At 39.8% G+C, this 23,077-nt stretch overlaps 1 protein-coding gene across 5 annotated transcripts in view; it reads right to left on the minus strand.

The window, feature by feature from the left end:
• LOC129189714 (rho guanine nucleotide exchange factor 9) overlaps positions 1 to 21,766 on the minus strand; it is a 54,839-nt gene extending 33,073 nt beyond the window's left edge. For 4 of the 5 annotated variants that reach the window (XM_054791684.1, XM_054791683.1, XM_054791686.1 and 1 more), the window contains exons 1-5: positions 21,547 to 21,766; positions 19,230 to 20,891; positions 16,839 to 17,165; positions 14,804 to 14,930; positions 14,627 to 14,727 (exon numbers count right to left, since the gene is read on the minus strand). In XM_054791684.1, the coding sequence (XP_054647659.1) occupies positions 14,627 to 14,727; positions 14,804 to 14,930; positions 16,839 to 17,165; positions 19,230 to 20,819 (2,145 nt within the window). In that variant the 5' untranslated portion in view covers positions 20,820 to 20,891; positions 21,547 to 21,766. The remainder of the gene's footprint in view (positions 1 to 14,626; positions 14,728 to 14,803; positions 14,931 to 16,838; positions 17,166 to 19,229; positions 20,892 to 21,546) is intronic. The other variant, XM_054791687.1, reaches the window with a different exon arrangement.
• Positions 21,767 to 23,077: the final 1,311 nt, after the last annotated feature.

Here is a 23,077-nt window from a genome sequence, read left to right on the forward strand (position 1 = left end):
GAATGAAATCATAACCTCTTTTTCCCCCCACCCTCTCTAAATATATCACATTCACCTGCCGATTTATCATTTATCACGAACACCCATGTGATCATTCACTACAATGGAATCGCATTCAAAGTGATCAACATCTATAATGTTATTCACATGATGTCAGCATTTTCTGCCATTTAGTCTGAGGCCAGCTGGCCAATGGATCCCATGTAATAACTCACATTTACCATTTTAATTTCAACATGGGGGAGACAAAAACAACCATTCGATGTATTTCTCCGTTAAATCAGTGTTATGAAATATGATATCCATACCCACACTGAGCAATGAGGTAATATGATTTGTAGCCTACACATGTCCAAATAATAAGGGTCTCATGCAACAATTCACAAAAGAGACACACATGAATTGCAATTTCCATAACACATGGAAAATGTTCGTTTCTGGCAATACTGCAATATTACACATTGCACACAATTAGGATTACTTATGATTTTGGTAGTATTTATTTTTGAAAGAAAGCAACACATTGTACCAACAACCAGCAGGTAACACAACATTGAAAAAAAAAAGATAAAAATGAACAAATACAGTGCAACCCCGGTTTTCATCATCAATCCGGTACATAGGGTCTGTCGAAAACCGAACTGCGAGTATGGTAACTTTTACGCATTGTAACTTGATTACTTTGAATTGTTGCCTCTGCAGTGTTGAAAACACTATGCTCAGTCTGAAATGTTGTACGATTACCATTGTTATGACATTTTCAGTATGGGATTGTTTACTTTTCCAAGCTAAAACAGCATTTTCATTGCACCCATGTGACAAATAATTGTATTTACTTATCTGTGCTTGGAAGAGTTGTGTCATTATTTAAGGGTCTTTGCACCATTTATTTATTGTGTATTATTACTTGGACTGAAAGTTAAGACTTGTGTTTTTTCATTGTTATATTTCATATAAATAGATAGACTTTTTATTGTCATTGCACACAGTGTACAACGAACCTTAGTTTGGTGGCTCCACTTCTAGGTTCTAGCAACATTAAGACATGTAAATTTTTTTAAGTATAAAAATATATATATAAAACATAGAATGTGAAATATTGATCCAATCAGAGAAAAAGATCATTCATTCAGGGAGGATCATTCATTCAACAAGTCTTTTTTTGTTCTGTGTCTAAACAATATAAACATTTCACATGTTATATTTTTGCCAGTGCCTTACAGCATACTTGGGGATATGATGTGCTCTTTTACACATTTAGAAATACGGTAAGAATGCCACTTTCATATAATTGGCATCTTTAGTTTTTAATGTAAAATTAATATCTACATCAACAAACATTAACCGTAGAATTGAATGGAATCAAATCATATCGTCTGTACACTGCATCAAATCGTATCGAATTTTGAATCTTATCGCTATGTGTGTGTCGAGATCGAATCGTCTATAGCAAAGAGATTTACATCCCTTTTTTGTATTGGTCTGAGGTATTTTGAGCGAGATACTGACACGCTGCGGCCAAGTTAGTTAGTCACTAGCTTAGCTAGTCGCTAGCCGGTGTGTTATGGTGTGCCAGTAATGTAGTTCGATAGTCGTAACTAGGATGAGTGAGTACACCGCTATCTGTTTCTGAATCTGTTCACCCATCTAAATTATCTGTATATGTATCTGTATTCGAAGTGGGCGGGGCATAAAATGTAAGTGGCAGCGGTTTAACCAGAAATGGGTGGGGCTTAAATCTGCACATTATTTTAAGTGTGAAGTTGACATGGACTGATCAGAAGTTGCTATATTTATTGTTTATTATACAGCTATGTGTACTGTGTATGTGTTTAAGTGATCTATAAGACTTTATTATTTAATTATGTTTTAATGATCTGTGTGAAGTTGGTGATTCATGCAAACATCCAGTGATGGCAAACAGGGAAATAATTTGTCCGCCTTGTTCACTGCCGTTTTCTTAAAAATACCGTGTTCAGTACCACGAGCAAAGTTTTCCAACTGATTTTCTATCACCAGTCAAATTAGAAGCACGCAGATGAAAAATTTAAAAAAAATGCACCGCGTACGTAACAAAAGTTTACCAAGTAACTTTAGATACGAGCCTGAGCACCCCTTTGGCCCTTCAAAATAGTCAAAGTCCACCAAATATGGTGGGAAAATATAAGAAAACGTTAGCATAAACATAGTACAGTAACATTCCAATATAAAATAAGGTAATAAATAAGATTACTGTAAATGAATAAAACTGAAAAACAAAAACAATCCTACCATTCACGAGATGTCTTGATCAGGAGCGCAAGTGGAGGCAGGAAGGAGGAGGAGGACTAGCCTGAGTCGAAACGCGACTCAAAGAGTCTCAGAGTCAGCTGGTCTCACAGACAAACGCACACGCACTACACGATAATGCTGTGTGCAAAATTTTAATTTGTAACTTAACTTAATTGTTTAAGTTAGTTTCAGGGGGACTACGAAAAGGAAGAAGTTTGAAGGGACAAGCCTGTCTCTCACACAAACTCATGTACGTGCTGTATAACTCAGCCAATGAGATGAGAGCGTAGGCGGTGCCCCGATAATCAGCCAATGAGATGAGAGTGGAGGCGGTGCCCCAAAAATCAGCCGATGAGAGCGTGATGCGCCAGAAGGCGTCACCAAGTGTTAGTCTGAACTTGCACCGACTTGAGGCATTAATAAAGTTGATTGAAAAAAAAAAAGACTTGCACTGACTTGACGCTTTATGTTATATGGAATTTCTTCTGTAATACGAAGCAAAAACTTTACATAAATTATTTATGTTCAGCGGAATTTATGTAAAAGGAGGTTTAAGTTATGCGAGGTACTACTGTATGTTCATGTCTCACACAAGGATTGTGGATTGTCGAACACCCTATTGTACGCAAAGTAATGCAGGCAAACTTTCAATGTTAACTGAAAGACACGCTAACCAGGGCAGACGCTAACCGAGGTTCTACTGTATATAATATTACCTAAATGGAGCATTTTCAAGCATAAAAAATTCTAAAAAGTTCCTTCTCTGACAGCCAAATCCATTGCCTTCAACTTGAAAGCGGTGTTTTTTATGATGGACCATTGCAACGACCAGGTTGTCACTGTGCATGTGCACAACGCGTCTACAATCCAGTAGTAGGTGGCGGTATGCACCTAAACGTTGGTTGCGACCATAAACGCCGCCATAAACAAAAAGAAAAGGAAGAAGAAGACTGCGTCTACATCTGGGCACCCTGTCTACATCCCTCTACAGTAGGTGTACAGTAGGTATGCACCTAAACATTGCAACCCGCTATAAACAGAAAAAAAGACCGCGTCTATATACGGAAACCTATTTTTCAGCACTCACTCGGCATTACTTTCTCTCTGTTTGTATCAATGCGTGTTTTCGCCTGTCCATTGTTGTGTGTGTGAGACGAACATGGCTGCGACGCTCGCATCTTAGAAAGTAACACCGAGTGATTTGTGAGGTCTGATTTTTTCAAGGAGGCATTTTTGTGATGCAAATGTATTACTTTTTTGAACATATATTGTTTGGAGAAGCTTAACTCTTTACTTAAGTGGCCCCAGCAACTAACCGGAATTACAGTCCTCTTCACCGAAACTGGGCTCACGGGATCAAGTGTGGGGTAAGTCACTGTTGACGAACACTGTTCACTGTTGATGGGGATCTCTTCCAACTTCATATCAAAAAATCCGAACTATCCCTTTAAATGCAGCAAATTGTACTTTCACAGTAAGAGTGACATTAGTGAGTGACAAGAACATCCACTTTTCTTTGTCTTTCTGTTTATTTAGACCACACATACACGCATAATTAAGACGTTGTTGTGATGTTCAGCGTGTCCACGAATGAGCATGCAGCCAATGTTGATTTCTCCCGTGAGCGCCTAACGATGTCTAATTTCCCTTTCCCTTTCTTTTATACGTTGCCAGCAGACGAGTCTGCGTCACTGACTTGGGAGGAATAATGGAGGTTAAATTTAGTAACTAGTTAACTAAAAAGAACAAAAGTGGTGTCTTTCCTCTCAGTGTAGTGATGTGACTATGTGTTACTCGGCCAGTCCCCCCACATACGTATTACTCAACCACACACACATAACCAGTTCTTTGTGTTTTTGCACAACATTAATAAATTATGCCAGTGTGTCCGTAACCATGAAACGTCATAACTCGGAACGCCGCACACCAAGGACCACCTGTACGCACAAAATATTAACTTACAAAACTTGTGATCTGTGGCGGACCACTGTAAACTGAATGTAACCCCTGAGTAGGACTGATAATTTTATACACTGTTATTGTCCACATGCAAACAGTAGCTGATATTTACCAGAAAGGTGCACAAAAAACACCAAGCCACAACTGGGTATTCAAATTGACAGGAGCAGATACGGGCCTCGTCCTGGTATTTATGCCTTTCATTGTTGCGAATATCATGACGCAAGTTCATTGTGATCATGAATTATTTCACATACTGGATTTGGTTCAGTTCACTTCCCACACTCCCAGACCAGTTACCCAATCAACCACTTAATACAACTTCACATAGAGCTTTGGGTTTAGGTCAAAAGATATGAGTATGTTTAAAAGAATAACACCGAAAGAGGTGCATCAGTATTTTTAAAACCATAAATAATTTCTACCGCACTTTCTACATATACGTTCAGATGAAAGCGAGGGCTCATAAAAGTGAGGCTTTCAGTGAATTGCAAAGAGCTGTATGAGGCATCACAGCTGAGATATGACAACCGTTCTCAAACAAGCTTTTTTCTGCTCTGTGCTTATGTGTGTGCATGTGTGTGAAAGGCAGAGGGAGAATATTACATAAGCGTACCCTTCCACTGTGGGCTCGCTCTCCAATCTCTCTGACATTTAGACAACAAAGGTCACATCTGAAATTCTAAATCTGCAAAGACACCAATGCTAATTTACTCATACATATACAAAAGAGAGCTGGTTTGTAAAAACAGCACAATTCCTCACAGTACTACATGTGACAAAAACTACGAGATGAACTACACCCACAATGTTTAGATGGGTCTAGTCCTGATCTCGTTCAGACACCCTTGCATCCTGGACCAGTTATGACCATGCATTGTATATGGGTTGTTTTTTGTATGAGAACTTGCAAAGGACCACCAATGATGTTACATGTTCAATTGCTACTAGTTAGTAAACTAACCATTGACATTTGTGTCTTTGCACCAAGGAAAGTTCAAATGTACAGAGAGTCAGAACATGTCTTGAGATGAACCAGACTTGTCAATGCACAACAGGTATAAGTATGTTACACTCATTGGTCTTGCGTATTTCACCAGCAAACATTGAGTGTCCCACTCGTTTAACCATGAGGTCCATCACTTAACATGGTTATTAAGAAAACATTGCCTTCATGTGAATAAATCATCTTGGTTTAAAATCACAAGCACCGGTAATTTTGCAGTAAGCACAGGGACAAATGAGATAATACCCAAATAATTGACAGTTCTTCTGTTTAGGGAACTCCTCTGCAAACTTCTCCCATTTAATCTTTCTTCTTATGAAATGACTCTGAACCCCTTCACAATTAGCATGAATTGTAATTGTGATCAAGCAATTACAGCACAACTCCAGTGCGCATAGGCTGACACTGTCCAAAAAAGCCATCATGGTGGCCTTGGCACACCATCTCCAAAAAACAAAGGCATTAAAGTGGTCTGTCAACATCTTGACTGCGCACAACATCTTTCCAATAAATGACACAGACACAAGCGTGGAGCACACATCAGTGTTTACCACCAAGGATTCATTGTTGTAATTATCTTGCCACTGGGAATCACTAGTTCACATTATATATCTCAGAGAAATATACACCCATAAATGATATTGGTATTATCCATCACTACCAACATTACCTACGCTGAAAGCAATATAATGACAGATGCACTTAACAGTTTCATTTAATAATGTGCGATCTGTAGCTGTCTATTAGGAAAGGAACCATATTTGGGAATTTAAGTGGATGTAAAAACTGGACCCAGCACACACACTGCTCTGGGGTGGTACAAATGTCTAATTGGCTAAAAGGCTGTTACACCAAAGCAACACACTCTGGACTTTCAGAGGAAAGACAAATGTCCAAAAGAGGGCAAAAAGGCAAAGCGGGTCACTGAAAAGGTAGTCAAATGTATTGCTTCAGACAACCTGCCCATCTCCATTGTGGATTGTAGAGTTTTGTCATCTTTTAGAACATATGGATCCACGCTATATTCTGCCATAATGACACCACATTGACAACACTGCCTTACCATATATGTACAAAACTCATTAAAAAAATCATAATGAAGAAGAACTTTTGTAATGTGTAAATCTCTGCAGAGGATACAATGGCAGGAAGTGGCAGATTCACTGCTCCATTTTTCATTTGAATGGCCATACAGTGCAGTGCATAATGTCTGGTTGACAGCAATTCTAACCTTAGAATTTTTCTTGAGTCAGTCCATACTGACACAACAAATATTTTTAGAATGTTTCACTCTGAGTACGAAATCCAGCACAATCAAAACTGTTTGTGGTCCGAGGGCATTTGGCCTTTGGTGGCAATGTGCACCACACCCATTTTCACTCCAGTCTGCTCCAGTTCCTTTGTTCCCTTCCCATCCCCACAGCAACCACACTGATTTCCTGCTTCCTCCCAGGCCTTCATGCCACAGAATGCCTAAAAATATATCTAGTTTTTTAAATCTAGGTTTTCCCCAATTGTTCAGGAATCAGCTGTCTGGTTCATGTGACTTATGATAGTTTAAAGACAAGTTAGTGGGTCAGTAAAGATAAATAACAAGTGACAGGCGAAAGTAAACAAGAAGAGAAAATCAAGCTTTTAATTTCTTTGCTTAAAAAAAGTTTCAAAGGGTGAATAGATAATGCAAAATACACTATACACACTACACTACTATACACACTACACATGGAAACATTTAGAATATGTAACGTTTAAGTATGTTATGTATCAATATTTTCACATAGAATGTCTGTTTCTGTGTACAAAAACCACAGGAAATAGGCATTTGTTAGCCCAGTTGAGGCAAAAACGCATGACCTGTTTCAGGCACTGATTTGTTGCGGGCGAGTGCTGCACTGTTGCACTAGCATTGTGCCAGTTATGAGTATGTTTACTAGTGTCACAACTCATCAGAGCACTGTCAGCCACCTGGGGCCCTGAACATTGGAACCCTGGCTGTGTTTTCTGGTTGCTGGCTCCTTTTTGCATGCAACGTGTGTTAGGATTTTGCAAAATATCTACTTCAGAGCAGTATGGAACACCCTTTTTATTGTCTATATACATCTATGTATATCTACAGTATATATATATACAGTATATATTATCTGACATTATGTTGTGGGGGATAATAAACAATTTTCTCACAATAGGTCTGTTCTCAGTAAGAAATTGATTCCACAGCTTTACTGTTGTGAAAAATACTGGCATGCAATATTATAGGCGCAAGACTGCTTAATTGTCTATAAAGAAGACCTTGATTCGTTCACTATCATTATTTTCATTATTAACATGAGAAATCATGCTTTTCTATGTGGCATGTGCAACAGTGCCTGGCAAACCTGACAAAAGATTCATTTATTAAGATTAAGACATATGAAAAATTTTGCAGATTGTAATAATAATCAAAAAGGTAAATAAATACAGGTGGCATATCATTCCTACACTTTCACATGGAATGGATCCCAAGAAGCAGGTGCTCTCAAAGGCCTGGAGCGAGGACCACATGAGGAGAATGAATAGAATGCAAGTGAGGTGAGAGGATGAAAAATAAACATCATGGAGCTTAAAATAAGGCGATATAAGGACAGGGGAATAGAAGTGATGCAAGTGATTGAGGACAGGATGTGGAGTTCTGAACTTGGGACAAAAATGGGGAGACGGAGTGAAGAAGAGATACAAGGAGTGAAGTGATTGCATAATATGTGTTTGTAGGGCCCTACGATTTCCGCGAATCATGGACGAAATCGCTGAGTTTACTGTTAAACGCAGAATCTCGCAGAAAGTGACATGTGAAATGATGTCATCGTAAGAAGAGGGAAAGTTTGTTTGGGGAAGTATTTCCCCGGGGGACCGCTCAATCGTGGCGGAATCTCATCACAAACACGAAACGGCGTCAAAAAAACATGGACATGCCTCTCTTAAGGAGCGTGAATGGAAGCTAGCAGGGTTAGCTTGGTTTAGCAGAGCGTGTTAGTGCAGCTGTGTCTGTTTTGTTTTACCGCTTTAACATACAGTAAGGACGATTTTACGATGTCTGCCGACGACGTGCATGTTCTGACTGAAAAAGTCGAGAGGCACGTTTATTCTTGCACCCAGCTCATCTTAACTGTCTACAGACATTCTCAACACACACAACACACTTCGGGCCTTCAAAATAAGAGCGCTGTTTGCCACATCTTGTCTAATTGTGTAAACAAAATAACGGTGTCTTAAAAATATCTTATAATGCAACTAATAATGCAGTTGGAATTACATTTGAGACATCTTCCTTAATCACAAGCACAGGCATTACAGTTTGTTGAAGATTTTGTAACAATGTGTGCAGAGGCTGACATCCCATTAGAAAAGTTAGCCAAGCTACATCCATTTCTCATTTACTGGAAAAAATTGTCACTAAATGTAAGGATTTTTTGCATTTAATTAATTGACATTTTATTCACTAACACAAATGGCACACACTCTGTGCTTGTAAAATAAGTGGAAAAGGTAAAAACCGGAATTCTAAACAATTATAGTGGAAAAAACGGAATTTGGTAAAAAATAAAACGGACTTCATAGGGCCCTATGTATGTGGCTTTATCTGACCTTGCATGTAGTGCAGCAGGGAGCCTGGGAGGTCAGAGACAGAAAGTACAACAAAATAATGCACACAGGAAGTGTCAGCTGCCAAGAAAATCCACCCCATATTTCACAGATTCCTGCATGACACACTCTAACAAACAAAACACCTTGCAGGCGATTATATTTTATCATTAATTTTAGGATAGGGACAGCACTCAACATGATGTGCATAATTCACTGAAAAGTAAGTGAAGCCAACATCTTAACAACTCTGAGTATAGTCATATTATATGGGTTCACATGCACTTTATGTTTTTCAAGAAAAGTAATGTTAGCTTTAGGTCCACAAGAATGTTTGCATTTTGTATTTATCTAACAAAATCCGCATAAGACTGTTTGAACAGTTGTCAGGAAACCAATGACAAACCTTCTATAGCAAATGTCCCTTGAGCAGCTGACTACTGACAAACTTACCCAACCACTTATGATGGGCGGCAGCAATTTGTCTGTTACATGAGATGTTATCACAATTATAACCCCTATTTAAGCAATCATTTGTGTGGGAGGTTTAAATAATATATTAGGTAATCCTGTCATGACTAAAAACTGTTTTCCTTAATAGGGTTGCTGCAGGAATTAAATAAATTTGCATTGTATATTTGTTTATGCTGTTATCACACAGCTACACAGTACACAGCACCAGACAGCAGCGATGCTAGCAGTCATCGGACCATCAAAGCAAGCAGTGGGAACAAGCCAAAACTGTTTGGTGACGACGAAAACTTTCAGTACCATTTTGTTGTGTGATGTAACAGCGTTTTTCAAAGTGTGGCACACTTTTGTGGCGACTACTGCTCACCCCAGACTATGTTTACGCTCTCACTGAAGGACTAGAAATCAATGAATTCTGCCTTCCGCATATAGATACATTAACAGCGTATATAAAGTGCACTCTTAAAACTAATTCTAAATATTTATTCCAGTAGCGTGCATGTTGACAAACCAATGAGCTGACAACCTCTAATTAGGCCTTAACAATCTAATGTCTCATTTCTTCCATTTCTGCACATTTTGTCACTGTTGCTTAGTATTCACTTACCACTTGAACTAACCCTGAACATTTCCCGCAGTAAAGACAAAATCATTTTAATTCTGGAAGACTGAGTCATGTTATGAGTTAAAAATGAATCAATCACGTCTGTATTTTATGAACTGCTAATTATGTTCTGCAATTAGCTTCCTTCATGGTTTAAGCTCACATGGCAGTGTGCCAGTATGGCTATTGAAGTTCCAGTGTGTTGGGGTTTGGCCTGAGGGTGACCAGAGAGAACGCTGAGGCAGCACCCAAAATGTCAAGTATCAAGTACTTCGTGCGCAGTTTTCAGCTGAAGACAACATTATTGAGGTCCTGTGCATATCCACTTAACATGACCTGTGTCACACACTCCTCTCTATCTGAAGAATTTCTGTGTTTTGAGTAATGACATTGTAATGACGCCAGGGAATATATTACATGGACAACACCTGGCACCCATACACCACTCTTCTGGGAAGGCTTTCTACCATATTTAAAAATAAGTCTAGTTGAATTGTCGCCCATTCATGCAGGATAATGTTTGTGATATTTGTGAGGTCAATGGTTACTGATGTTGCACGAGTGGGCCTGGCTCACAATGCTTGCTCCAGTTCATTCCAAAGGTGCTGCACGGAGTTGAGGTCAATGCATGCCTTTGTGGACCTTGCTTTATGCACTGGAGCAGAGTCTGAAAAGAAAAGGGCCTTCCTCAATCTTTTCACACAATGTTGAAATGAAAAAAACTGTCCTTAATGGACTTGGTAGGGGGAGATAAAGACTATGGCCTCCAGATTAAAAAAGATGAGTACAGGTGGTCCACGGTTTACGACATTCCGTGGTGAACGGGCGGCTGACACGCAGCTACACTGAGGAAGGGTGGATAACATTCCTTATTAGGTTAGTTTATGCACTTCATTATGTCTCCCAAGTGAAAATGAACATCATCAGCTCGGAGAGGACAAACGGCCACCAATATTGGCCGTACCTTTTGATCTCAACACTCGACACAACTGTGGCTACCATCATTAATGATAAAGATTGTATTGTATCCTCTACCCAGACGTTGACGAGGAGTTGGTCAAAAATCTTGTTATTGGAAAAACAAAACAGGCTACTGTTGGCTGCAACGACACCAAAACAATATCAGCAAACTCAATCGTCCTCTCTGCACGCAGCCGTGCCCTTAAGCCTGCACCCACACACCAAGACACACGCTCACATTCACAAAATCAAAGACAGTCAAAAATCACAAAACTCTTTACACATTACTGCCAAGTCATAACAGTATCCTTGAACATGTTTAAGGGTACTCTGAAAGTGACAGTAATAGCAGCAGCACAGTGGTCTTATTATTGAGGACTCTGATTGAGAAGGAAAGGTTGCCAGTGCTTTGGCGAGAAGACCAGAATTTATCTTCCACAGGGATAAAGATTAGGAATTGTTCATTCTTTTTTTTTTTTTTTTACAGTTTAATATAGTTCTTGGATTTAGTGTTTTTATTACTGTAGTTTATGTTCTTCATGTGTTCTGTGTACAGAGTGAATGATTAGAGTGTTACTTTAGGTATGAGTTCCAACTTTCATTCAAATTCAACTTACCGTAAGTGCCGTAGGAACAAAACTCATTTGTGGCCTGAGGACCACCAGTATATACAGTATGTCAGTGACGTGCGGTCACCTGTCATGATGAAAAATACATAAACGAATAATAACATAAAATAAACATTAATATTTGTCCTTTGAACTGTATTAGAAATGTATTATCTGTATGATTCCAATTGTTTTTAACATTTTCAATGGCTGAATTTGCATATTTCCTGATCAAATACAAGAAAGAAACCTAAGGTGAGGCCACCGTGAGCGTGACTTCACAGCTTAGTGCGCAAGCACCGCCTACAGTCGCGCGCTGAGTTGGCTCATGTCTTTGATGCAAGTGTGTCATCATTATTCTTGCTGATCGAACAATAAAATACTTTGAAATGTCATATGGGGGGCACTTGCTGAAGGGAGCTAGAAAGTGCTTGTCACTGACGTCCTTCCACTGAGGAAAAGCCAGTGTTTTTGTTTTTTTTCTTTTTGCTATCACCATCGAGCAGAAAATCAAATGCAGTCAATGTATTTTTACGCTCTGCTGAATGAATGAATGAATTTGACTGTCAAGATGGAGAATTCTGTATATACCCAAACTCACCAGGAGGTGATGAGACTTTTACGACAAAGTATCAGAACTTTTCCTGGAAAAGGAAAGGCTGCATGTACAAGTACTTCATATAGAAAATATTTGTTAATGAGCAACATGTATTCACAGAAAAAAAAAACTCCAAAGAAGTCAGTGCCTCACCAGACATGAACCTCATCGCACGTCACTGCAGTATGTAGAGTATTTTTCAGCATGCACAGGCGATGGTGTTTAATATAAAAAAGTGTGGCACGAAGGAGGTTATCTGTCGGCTTGTTATGACTAAGATAAAGCTGATGTTGGACACAAAGTATTGGCTAAAGGTGTCCCAAAAGACAAGAAAACATAACACATTCATTGCAGCATCTCGGCTAAAATGTCCTCATTGTCCTAATATGACATAAACATAATATCATATTTCAGTGATGCGGAAGTATAAAATACAACGTGCTACAAGTCTGGAAGAATATAAATAATAATTAGAATGAGAGCTACAGTAAAGCAGGCTACTCCAGTGAGTCAGATCATAGAGTTACCACACAGTCCCTGGGAACATGCAGCCACATTAAATAAAAGTGGGAATCGCTTTTACAGGGAGCAAAAGAAACCCTTTCAACAGTTATATAAGAAAAAGGCCCAGAGCTTCTCTGTGTTTCAAGCACACACACACACATACACACACACCATTACCACTTATGCACGCACCGACAATAACTCACATGAACACACCTGACAAGCACAAACCCATTTGGTAGGAGAAACAGCCTCGAGAGGCTGTGACACAACCACCTGCTTAGATTCCATCAGCAGCGCTTTATCAGACCTGTTACAGCTGGTGGCTGCAGGAAGTCACAGTGCATATAAGTTTGCACCTTGCCAGCGCAGTGGTCCTGAATGAACAACAATGACGGATTCTAGGTCACCTGTGGCTCACAGTGTAGATGCTTGCAATTAAACGGAGGAAATCCTGTTCAATAATAGACCTCATTGAGTGTTTGCCAAAGACATCATAAATTCGTACTATTTAATCATCCGGATGTTTTCAATACAATGACTCATTTACTCAATGCATGTAATACATTGGTCCTATATAGAGGAGGGTGTATTACTACAGCTGGAACACCATAATTTAAGTACATTAATTAGTTAATTACCATATGATGACTAGTGCACCCACATGCATCTAAAATTGTGTGCACTAGTCACACTTTCCATCGCTGGTGTACTCTTTGCGCAACTAGCCCATGCCTGCTGACTCATGCATTCATAATTAATAGAAAGTGTTGCATAATATGATTATGACCGCACATTCCCAGGTTGTTCTTACCCTTAATCGTGTGAGATTTCTGATTTAAGTTTTAATCTGCATGAAGCCCTTAATAAGTCTCCCTTTCTGACAAGTTGGCAGTACAGATGCTATCACAGCATCAGTGCCAAACCACAGCAAACTGTCCCCTCATCTGAAGAAGAATTAGAAGAGGAGGAAAGGAAAGGAGAGGGGGCAGTGACTGGAGGAGAAATCCATTTAAATGAAATGAAGAAGAGAGGCGTCAGCATTAGCAGTTAATCCACTGCAGTGAGAATGCTTTCTTTTTGCCTGTGGCCTCCAGGCTGAAGTAGTCATCCTAATAGGAAGTGTAACACACACTGCAGTGTACCTTAAAGATCCCTGTTGAAGCCACTGTCCACATATTCTGTATTAAATCTAGCAAAATGAGTACAATTTGAGACCGCATCACCTTTTAAAGACAGTCCCAGTATTGCATGTCCCTATCCCAGGGGAGGCTACAACACAAACATTAAAAAGGAAGCATCTCTCGTTGCCTCTCTTTTTCTCTTCCACCCCCTATTCTCTCTCTCACCCACACACTGTCTCCTTTTAGCTCTCGCTTAAAAAGGCTGCCTAAAGATAGAAGCAAGAAGATGAACCGGAGACAGCCAGTGTCATGGCAACATTGCGCAATGGTTTGCAAACACTATTTAGACCAAGTTAATGCAGGAGTATCACAGTTTTAGAGAAACTCATGTCCAAATGTCAGGGCGAAGACCCAAGAGAGAACCTCATTTCAGTGTACACAACATCTGAGTTAAGAGCTTCAAGTGATCAATGTAATCCTTTGAGAGTTCTTTAATCGAAAAAAAATCTACATCAGTGCAAAAAAAATGTATCTTGCAATATTCAGAAGGCTTGAAACACAAACAATGACAGACAATCTGTAGTGATAATGAACAAATAAACCATCTGTGTACTGTAAATCATGTCAAGAGTGGAAATATTCTATATGTTCTCTAAATTCAGTAGAATTTATATTTTAATTAAACAGCCCACTAAACATATCCATGACGCCCTTGAAACAAGTCAGGACAAATATAAACAGTGCATTAACCTGCATTCATCAGTCAACAGATTCAATAAATGTTAATATTATTATTATCAAAAATTGATTTTTCACTCATGACACATATTTTGTAGTGCTACAACTCTTCAAACCTTAAGCGACAGCCAAGCAGTGTGGCTATTAAAAGTGTGTTTCACTTACAATGTTGACCTGTAGTGGTTCTGACCCAGGTCGTAGCAGCCTCCTCCTCCTACAGCTCCCACCTCCAGACCGCAGGCGCACTGATGATGACTGACCCACATCTGTTGGACAGGCACAAGCAGGTAAGTGGAAAACAAATAATCCAGTTTAATCAAACACATTTCGGTGATGTGGTACCTGAGTGAGGCAGGAGTAGAGCCAAGGCTGTGAGGGTGCTGGGGGGCAGAGGCAGGGAGCGGCACCGCTGCAAAGAAGCCCTGAGTGGGGGCTCTAATGGTGACACCCCCGGAGGGCGAGACAAGGCCTAGAATGTACTCAGTTAGTTAGGCCATATACTATAATCCATACAGTGCTTCTTTGACACATGTACAGCACATGAATGTACCTAGCTTCTCTACCTGAAAGCCTGCCTTGCTTCTTTTTCTGTGAATTCATCTGCTAAATGTGGTGTATTAGTTAGCGGTGCATTCCCTGCCGCAAACTGTGAGACTATACATCAAGGCAAGCAGGCAGCCTCTAAGGTTCAAACGGGCTGACTCTGAGTTAGACCAATGAGAAGTAGAGCTTATGGGAGCGATGAGGCAGAAAATTGGACATACAGAAAAACAGAGAGGGAAAGAGTTGGGGGGGGGATGTGAGCCGTTGAAAAAGTACAATCCAGAAATATAGGCCTGCGTTTATAAATGGGGCACAGCATGCTTGCATTGTTGCAGCTAACAGTTAGAGGCGTGTAACTACTGGGTTAGTCATGGACTGCCTTTCAGCGTCAGTAGTATGTTTGATTCATTACGGCCTTGTGCTAGATTTATCAATGAGGTGGTAGAAACTACAAGTGGGACTCAAAGCAACTTTTGAACGTTTCAGAAGCACATAAAGGAAGGTGGACATACAGTCGTCCCTCGACACATCGTGCTTCAAATTTCACTTGGTTTTCAAAATATATTACTTAATAAATCGTTGCTGTTTTGTGGTTAAATATGGCCTATTATAAGTCATAAATATGCAGATTTAAGCTCATTTGACATATCTTTGGCCTAAATTAGGCAATTTCAAACACAAAAATGGTTACAGGAATTAAAAAACACATTGAAAGACGCGTTTTGATATGTAGTATTCTACACTGGGTACTCGGTGTCAGTAAAGTTACATTATGTTACATTGATGAGACAATAGCCACCGCAGGAAGCACTACATAGAAACTGGAAGTAAAAGAACAAGAAACTCTCCCAATGCTAACGTGTGTCTACATTCTGTCTTATTTTCTGTTATTATGTTTACTGTATTGGGTAATACGGGTGTAAAAGTGACTATTGGGGGCACCTTATTTATAGTGGTTAATTGGTTCCAGACCTGACCGCGATAAATGAATTTCCGTGATATAGGATTCAATGTTAATAAATAGAATATTTTCGTCGTTAATGCCTAGAAAACCTGTTTATGACATTCTAAATATGGTTTTTAACATTATTACCATCCTGTATACAAGAAATAACACCCCAGAGTCACCATAACACTCCTGTTATTCATTGTTTACACCGGATTGCACAACTATCATGCTCCTGGGACTTTAGACGGCCGTTAGCTAGCAAACTAGTGAGCTGACAAGCTAGCGAACTAACCAGATAGACTCAAATTTATTTTCTCCAAACTTAAGAAAGGGTTTCAAACGGAGTGGTGAAGAAGCTACAAATTTACCACTTCCACACAGAACCGGAGGATAACCTTTTTTCACTCTGCATCCATGGCTGGCTACATCAAGTGCGAGGTAGGGTAATGTAATAAGGATGTATGTCTCATCCATGTAACATTTCTGCTGTCTAGTGGCCAGAATATCACATATCACTTGCATTTCAAAATGCTTTGACTAATAATATACCATAGTCCACCACAAAACAGCGATCATAAAGTAATTAATTTCTGAAAAAACACAATATAGCGAGGGAGCGACAATCGATATTGCAAAGGACGACTGTAAACCGTATTTAGAAGGCTGTAAACATGTTTTCTATTACCTAACTAGGAAAATATAAAATTTATAAATAACTAATTACCTATTTGGTGGAAATTCACTTATGGAACCAATTAACCGCGATAAACAAGGTATTACTGTATTTACATTTTATTTACAGGCCCACTAATGGCACCTTTTCAAAGGTTTGTCCAATGTAGTGAATGTATGCACAAATGACGGTGTGTTAATTTGACATCTTACTCTGTTGTGCAGCTCCGTGGACTGCATCTCTCTACTAACACTGGTTTCAATGACAGAGCAAGGCCTGGGACGAGCAGTCATCCATGAGTGTTGCACGGTGGGATTAGGTCTGTGCTTCCGTCGACATAGTGAGCCAAACTCACTATAATGGTTGTAGAGGTCTCGCTCTGGGTTTGGCTTCTGCAGATCCAATACAGCTGATGCCGGGCGGGGACGAGGGCGCAGTAGCTTCTGAGGTACAGAGGTCTTCTCTGTGCTAGAGTGGGGCAATGCTGGGCCTGGCAGTCTTACACTGCAGGCTGTCTGGCTTGCAATCTGCTCACACAGCTGGGATTGGCAAAGATTCTCAGTGGCTTGGCCCAGACACAAGGCACAATAATAAACACTTATTGGACACATCATTAGGTACACCTGCACCTGAAATTTAAGGAGACCTATTTTAAGAGCTACATCAAAAGTTCTGTCTTTGAAAAGGTAATATGTGGTTTTGATTGACACGGAGAGGTATTATTTTACCAATACCCCAATAACACCACCAATAAAAATTACAATAATAATAATAATAACATTACATTTGATTTCTATTGATAATTTTTGTGTGGTTTTGTTGTCAATACATTAAACTATGTAAAGAACAAAGTATTTAATAAGAATATTTCCTTCATTCAGATCTAGGCTGTCTTATTTTAGTGTTTCCTTTTTTTGAGCAGTGTATATAGATTATTATGTAATGTCAATAATTAGATTACTTGTTATTAAAATGTACATGGCAGAAAATACTGAGGAATGTGTGTTTTTCCCATATGGATATATTTTCAGTAGTTAAATAAAAAAAAAAAAACAACAACAACAAACCGACAAAATGGCAGACAAAAAGACATTCAAGCCTGAGGCCTAACTCTTTATTTTAAATTAATTATTTAATTTATTATTAATAAAATTAATTAATTGATTATGTCATGCCACATAAAATGTGAACACGGTATTGTGTGTGTCTTCTGTGCAATTACCAATGAGAATAATACCTGTTCATAATACCGCTGTGACAGTGTCAATCAAAAAAGCATCGTTCTTTATCCTTGGCAGGATCATTAACCTGTCTGCTGTCTTCAGCCACTAGCTGTATTTTCCCAGCAGTCACTGACATTGCAACCAACTAACTAGGACACATACTGATACTGAATTTCTGATTTTACACAAGACGTCACTGTAGTCAAGTGTTAGATGTGAAGGAAAGCATTACATTTTGTGAGGATCTGGATAAAGTTGATGGTACAGGTACTGTATTTATTTTCACTATTGCACATTACTGTGTCATCAATAGAACCCTACAGCCCTCATGACCATATGGTACTTCCTTTCTGTTTGTCATCATCAATGAGCCAGACAGAGTTATGGATTTGATAAGATTATGATTGGATCTCAGGTGTACCTAAGATTGTGGCCAATGGATGTATAACCTGTTTGAGGATGTGGAAGAATCCCATTTGATTTGAACGTTTCAATTTGACACAAGCTCATATTGACCAATGCAATGTGGGAACAGGAGCAAAAACAACAGGAGGAAATGTCCTTTAAAATATATCACACAAGAGATAAATGCACTGAAGAAACAATTGTGGCTTTGAATGGCTCCATATTTTAACTGAGCTATTATTGGGATGCACATGACTATATTTTCCAAAACAGATTTTAACCACACATGCTTTTGCATAAACAACCCTTATGAAAGTGTGCTGACTATTGAGATGTCATATCTGATTTTGTCAACAAGGGTTGGGCTAACGTGTCCTGACTCAGTGTGACTGGCAGGGACATGACTAATATCTTCACTGGAGTAAAAAAAAAAAAAGAAGAAGAAGGGTTGCTGCTATGAAGCACAGACATCACCATGCTCTAGGCGCAGTCACAAGCTTCATGGGAAAAACTCTGTCCTTGCATGCTACATGAGGCTGGAAAACATCTCCGGTTTAAAGTTGTATGCCATTGTAATTACTACCGCCTCTCTCCAACAGATGGGGCTAAATGCCAACTAAATAACTAAAGTCGTGGTGTCTTGAATGCTTTTCTTCCCCAACAGTTAATGAACCACACCTACTTGTATTGAATTCAAGGGGAAATGACTAACAGCATTGATGGTATTTTTCTACTATGTTGACGCTGATGGAAGAAGAATGTTTCTGGTTAAAAATGTTACACGAACCACATTTTAAACACAGACATAGTAATTGCATGATGCATGCCTCTGGCAGTGTTAATGACGAGGAAAAGCCTGCGATGGAATGAGGTTATGGCATCACAATGAAACGTTATTTAACTGACCTCCTTAAAAATGGCATTTAGTGAAATGATGTGGTAATAAACATACAGTACTACACTGATATTACATACCTTAAATATCTCTTCTGTTGAATCAGAGGCTGGAACGCTATCAGCTGTGCTCTCTTTACCATCTTTTTGTGCTTGGATAATCCCTTCCTGTATTCGGTGCGAGTCAAGAGCAGCATCCTCGGAATCTTCTTCATTTCCCCTGTCTTCCGCTACCTTTCGTCCTGGATGAAAGCAGTTTAATGGATTCCTTTCGTGCTCAGCACCTTTTTCCAATTCAGTGTTTGTAAGTGCGTGAGGGATATGCTTCTCTATTATAGTTGAGGACATGTGGTTTGTTGTTACCGCTATATGTTTGCCTGTACGTTCTGAGGTTTGAAGGCCATTGACACTTCCAGACACAGAACATGCCCGAAAAGCTTTTAAGACAATCTTCGGAGATCTGCTACCTGTCACAGGTGCTGGGACCTGTGCTGGGTCAACGATACTCGAGTGTGAGGATTTACTGGTCAATGGTGAGGATGGGGTGTTCTGACATTTTGGATGCCCTTCACTGTGAAGTGTGAGGGTCACACTGTGAACTTTGTGCACTGTGCGCTGTGAAGCCTGAGGGGAGCTAATCGGGGTCCTCTCTTCCTCTGGAGGTGAGAACGAGCGGGATGTCGCCCGCCATTTTCTGGCAGTTTCTGCTACATTATTGAAAAATTTAAACAATCCACCAAAATGGCCCTTAATGTCAGAGTGTTTTGGGGGCTGTGTTTGGTAGTCTTTGACATTCTCAAGGTCTACAGAACCATAGTCTGAGTCGATCGTCTTATCTAGAGAGTGGAGTTCTGAATCAAAGCTCCTCTCTGAATAGACAGGATTGGCCTTCCCCAGAAGAGAGATCCTCCTCAGGTAACTCCACACATCTTTTTGTCGCCTTCCTGCACCCTGGTGGGTACTTTTGCTGTTCTTAATACTTGGCTCCTCACACGAGCCTGCAGTTTTATTACAGCTTGTTGAATTGCTGTGGCTTCTTTTCGAGTAGGAAACTCTTTCTGATGGTTTACACCCGTTCTGAACTGTAGCCTCTGGCACCACACAGGGTTGATGGTCGGCCATCGGAGCGGTGAGGTCAATGTCTTCAAAAGAACAGTCGAACTCTGCTGTGTAGCCAGCATATGAGTGCCTCTTGCCACGGTGTCTAAGTGTGCCCCTGCTGGATTGCTGTGGCGTGCCAATGTCTCTGCAGAAAGACTCCTCATCCACCAAAGAGCTGCTGAGCTTGGCGCTAGACAATTTCCCAGCCTTCCCTCTGAACACAGAAGGGGATTTAAGTTTTTTAAAGGAGCGAACTTTATCAGCAAAAGACTGTTTAGGGATGGAAGCCTCCCCAAGGAGGATCATGGAGTGGGGTCTTCGCTCCAGCTCTGACACAGCTCTTTTCCGGTTCAAGATCTTCCAGATGCCCCCAGTGGTACGAGATCTTCGGTTGACCTCCTGTCTGTCCTTGACAGGGGTCTGAAAAGATGCAGGCTGAGTCTCACCCTGCATCTCCTGAATATAAACAGTGCTCGTCTCATTCTCCACATCCAGAGAAACATTGAACACTCGGTTGACAAACCCGTTAGGGTTGTTACTCTTTGGCGCAGGATTGTCTATATTCTCCATCCTCTCTCATTCCACGGTGTCAGCTATCAGCTCCAATGACCATCATGTCTTGGTCCACCCTCTCATCAACCCCTACAAGATTAAAATAAATAGTTTTTCTATCATGAGTCAACAAACATTGTCACCCGCCACTTGCCTCCCGTCCCATTTGGCCCAGATTAGCCAGTAATTATTTGCAACACAGTCCCCTTTAAACCGCCATTTAAACCAGGAGGCAGTGTTGTCATGGAAACACTCTACAGCGATGTCTTGTTATTTCAAGCAGGCTGTGACATCATCATATAAGCGCCTTCAGAAAACAGATGCCAGGCAAGTGCTGTGGCATTGATAATCATCCCTATAACATAATCCCTTCAATAATATATGTTATGTACAAGACAGGCATGGGATGTGATTCAATTAAGATGGTCTTTTTAACGAATGTCTCAATGAATTAGTTTGATTTAATCATCTAGACAATAGATGCAAAACATGTAGCATGAGTCAAAAGGTGTTTTAAATATTTAGCCCCCTGTACTCCTACAAAATGATGACGCTCACAAATATAACGCCAGTTACGCTACATGAGCTTCATGTCACTTTGTAACGCTCCACAGATTAGTGCAGACACTGGGCGTCTACTTATAAACGCAAATTCTTAATGTTTGGCTAAACTTAATACTTCCGCCACAAACGACAAAAACAATAAGGAGCTTTAAAAGTAGAACACAAAGTGTCGTTCACTTACTGCGCTGGTAAAGATGGCATCGTCGCTGGTGTTCTTAAGTCAACAAAAACTCGTCTTAAACTTCATCCGGCAGACTTTTAGCGGCTTAGTTTACATCCTTGGGCGAAGCAGCACTTTAGTGGCGGGCGGCGACTCCCCACAAGATCCTGTCCGGCTCGGTTTACACCTCCAAACCTCCGCTGGAGTGACCGAAGGAACTCCGTCAGTTAGCCACACACCGGTGAACTCTTGGCCCTGCAAGCACGCGCACACGCCCACGCACTGATTGGGGATCTGTGCACGCGCACACAAGAGCGCGAGCGCACACGCCTTGTAAACCACACTCACTGACCAAAACATTAGGTACACTTGCAAAGTCTAACATATCTTACATATTAATTAAGAAAATATTCTTATCTAAAAGGTATATTCCAGGTGTGTCCTAAGTGCGGCTCGGGGTCCAGTTCCTGCCAGAGAATTGTTTTTTGGCAAAATTACAGACATAAAATATACACAAAACAAACAGCAAAAGTGGGAAAAAATAGGACAAAAAGGTACGATGTAAAGAGAAAAAGTTAAAGTAAAGATAATGCTACTACTAGTAATAATAACAACAATAATAATACAAAGCTTTGCATTTGAACATATACAGTGGTACTTCGATTTTCATTAATTATTTAATAAAGCAATCCGTTCAAAAAGGTAAGACGAAAACTGAATTTAAAAAAATGAAGCAATTTTAAGTAATCATATAAACCAAATTAATTCATTCCAGACAGCCAAAACTATTTTAATTTTGTAGAGAATAATTATAGTATTACACCCAGAAAACAATAAAAAAAACTACTTATAAATGAAGTCAATTCATAAATTAATTTTCAAATTAAAAAAATTTACATCACTTTTACTTTCATTAAAGACTGCTGTTGGCAAAGACAGAGAGGAGCAAAGAGGGGAAAGGTACCTTCATATTTTGAAAGGATTTCTTTCTTGAATTTAATAGTCTTTCTCACATTTTTAGTCAATGTGCTGGCACTCACAACTGTCTTTGGCCCCATGGTGGGGTATTTTACAGTCATACTCATATGAGTAGTCATATATATATATATATATATATATATATATATATATACATATATTATTAAAAATATATGAAAATATAAAAATGGCTCGCACACCCTTTGATTTTTCAGTATACAACCCTGGTATAACATCCCTGGTATATTGTTTTTCTCAATACAAATGCTTGCAAACGTTTTTTTTTTTTTTTTTTTTATCGTGGGCTGTCCAAAGTGTGGCCTGGGGGGCAATTTCAGCCTGCAGCTCTTTTTTTTAAATTATTATTTGATATTACACTAGTTACGGATGCCAGGCAGTGATCCCAAGGCAAAGCGCGGGGCTGGCTGAACCAGGTGGGTTACATTGGTGCCGTGACCTGGATGAAAGTGGGGTTTAGGCATGTGAGTGTAACGGATGCCCGCCAGTGTGGCTGTGTGAGTGTACGTTAGTAAACCTCACTCACTGAACCTTAAGAGCTGTGCAGGGCGTCGAG

The sequence above is a fragment of the Dunckerocampus dactyliophorus genome, chromosome 11, assembly GCF_027744805.1.
Source record: "Dunckerocampus dactyliophorus isolate RoL2022-P2 chromosome 11, RoL_Ddac_1.1, whole genome shotgun sequence".
Classification (NCBI taxonomy): Eukaryota; Metazoa; Chordata; class Actinopteri; order Syngnathiformes; family Syngnathidae; genus Dunckerocampus; species Dunckerocampus dactyliophorus.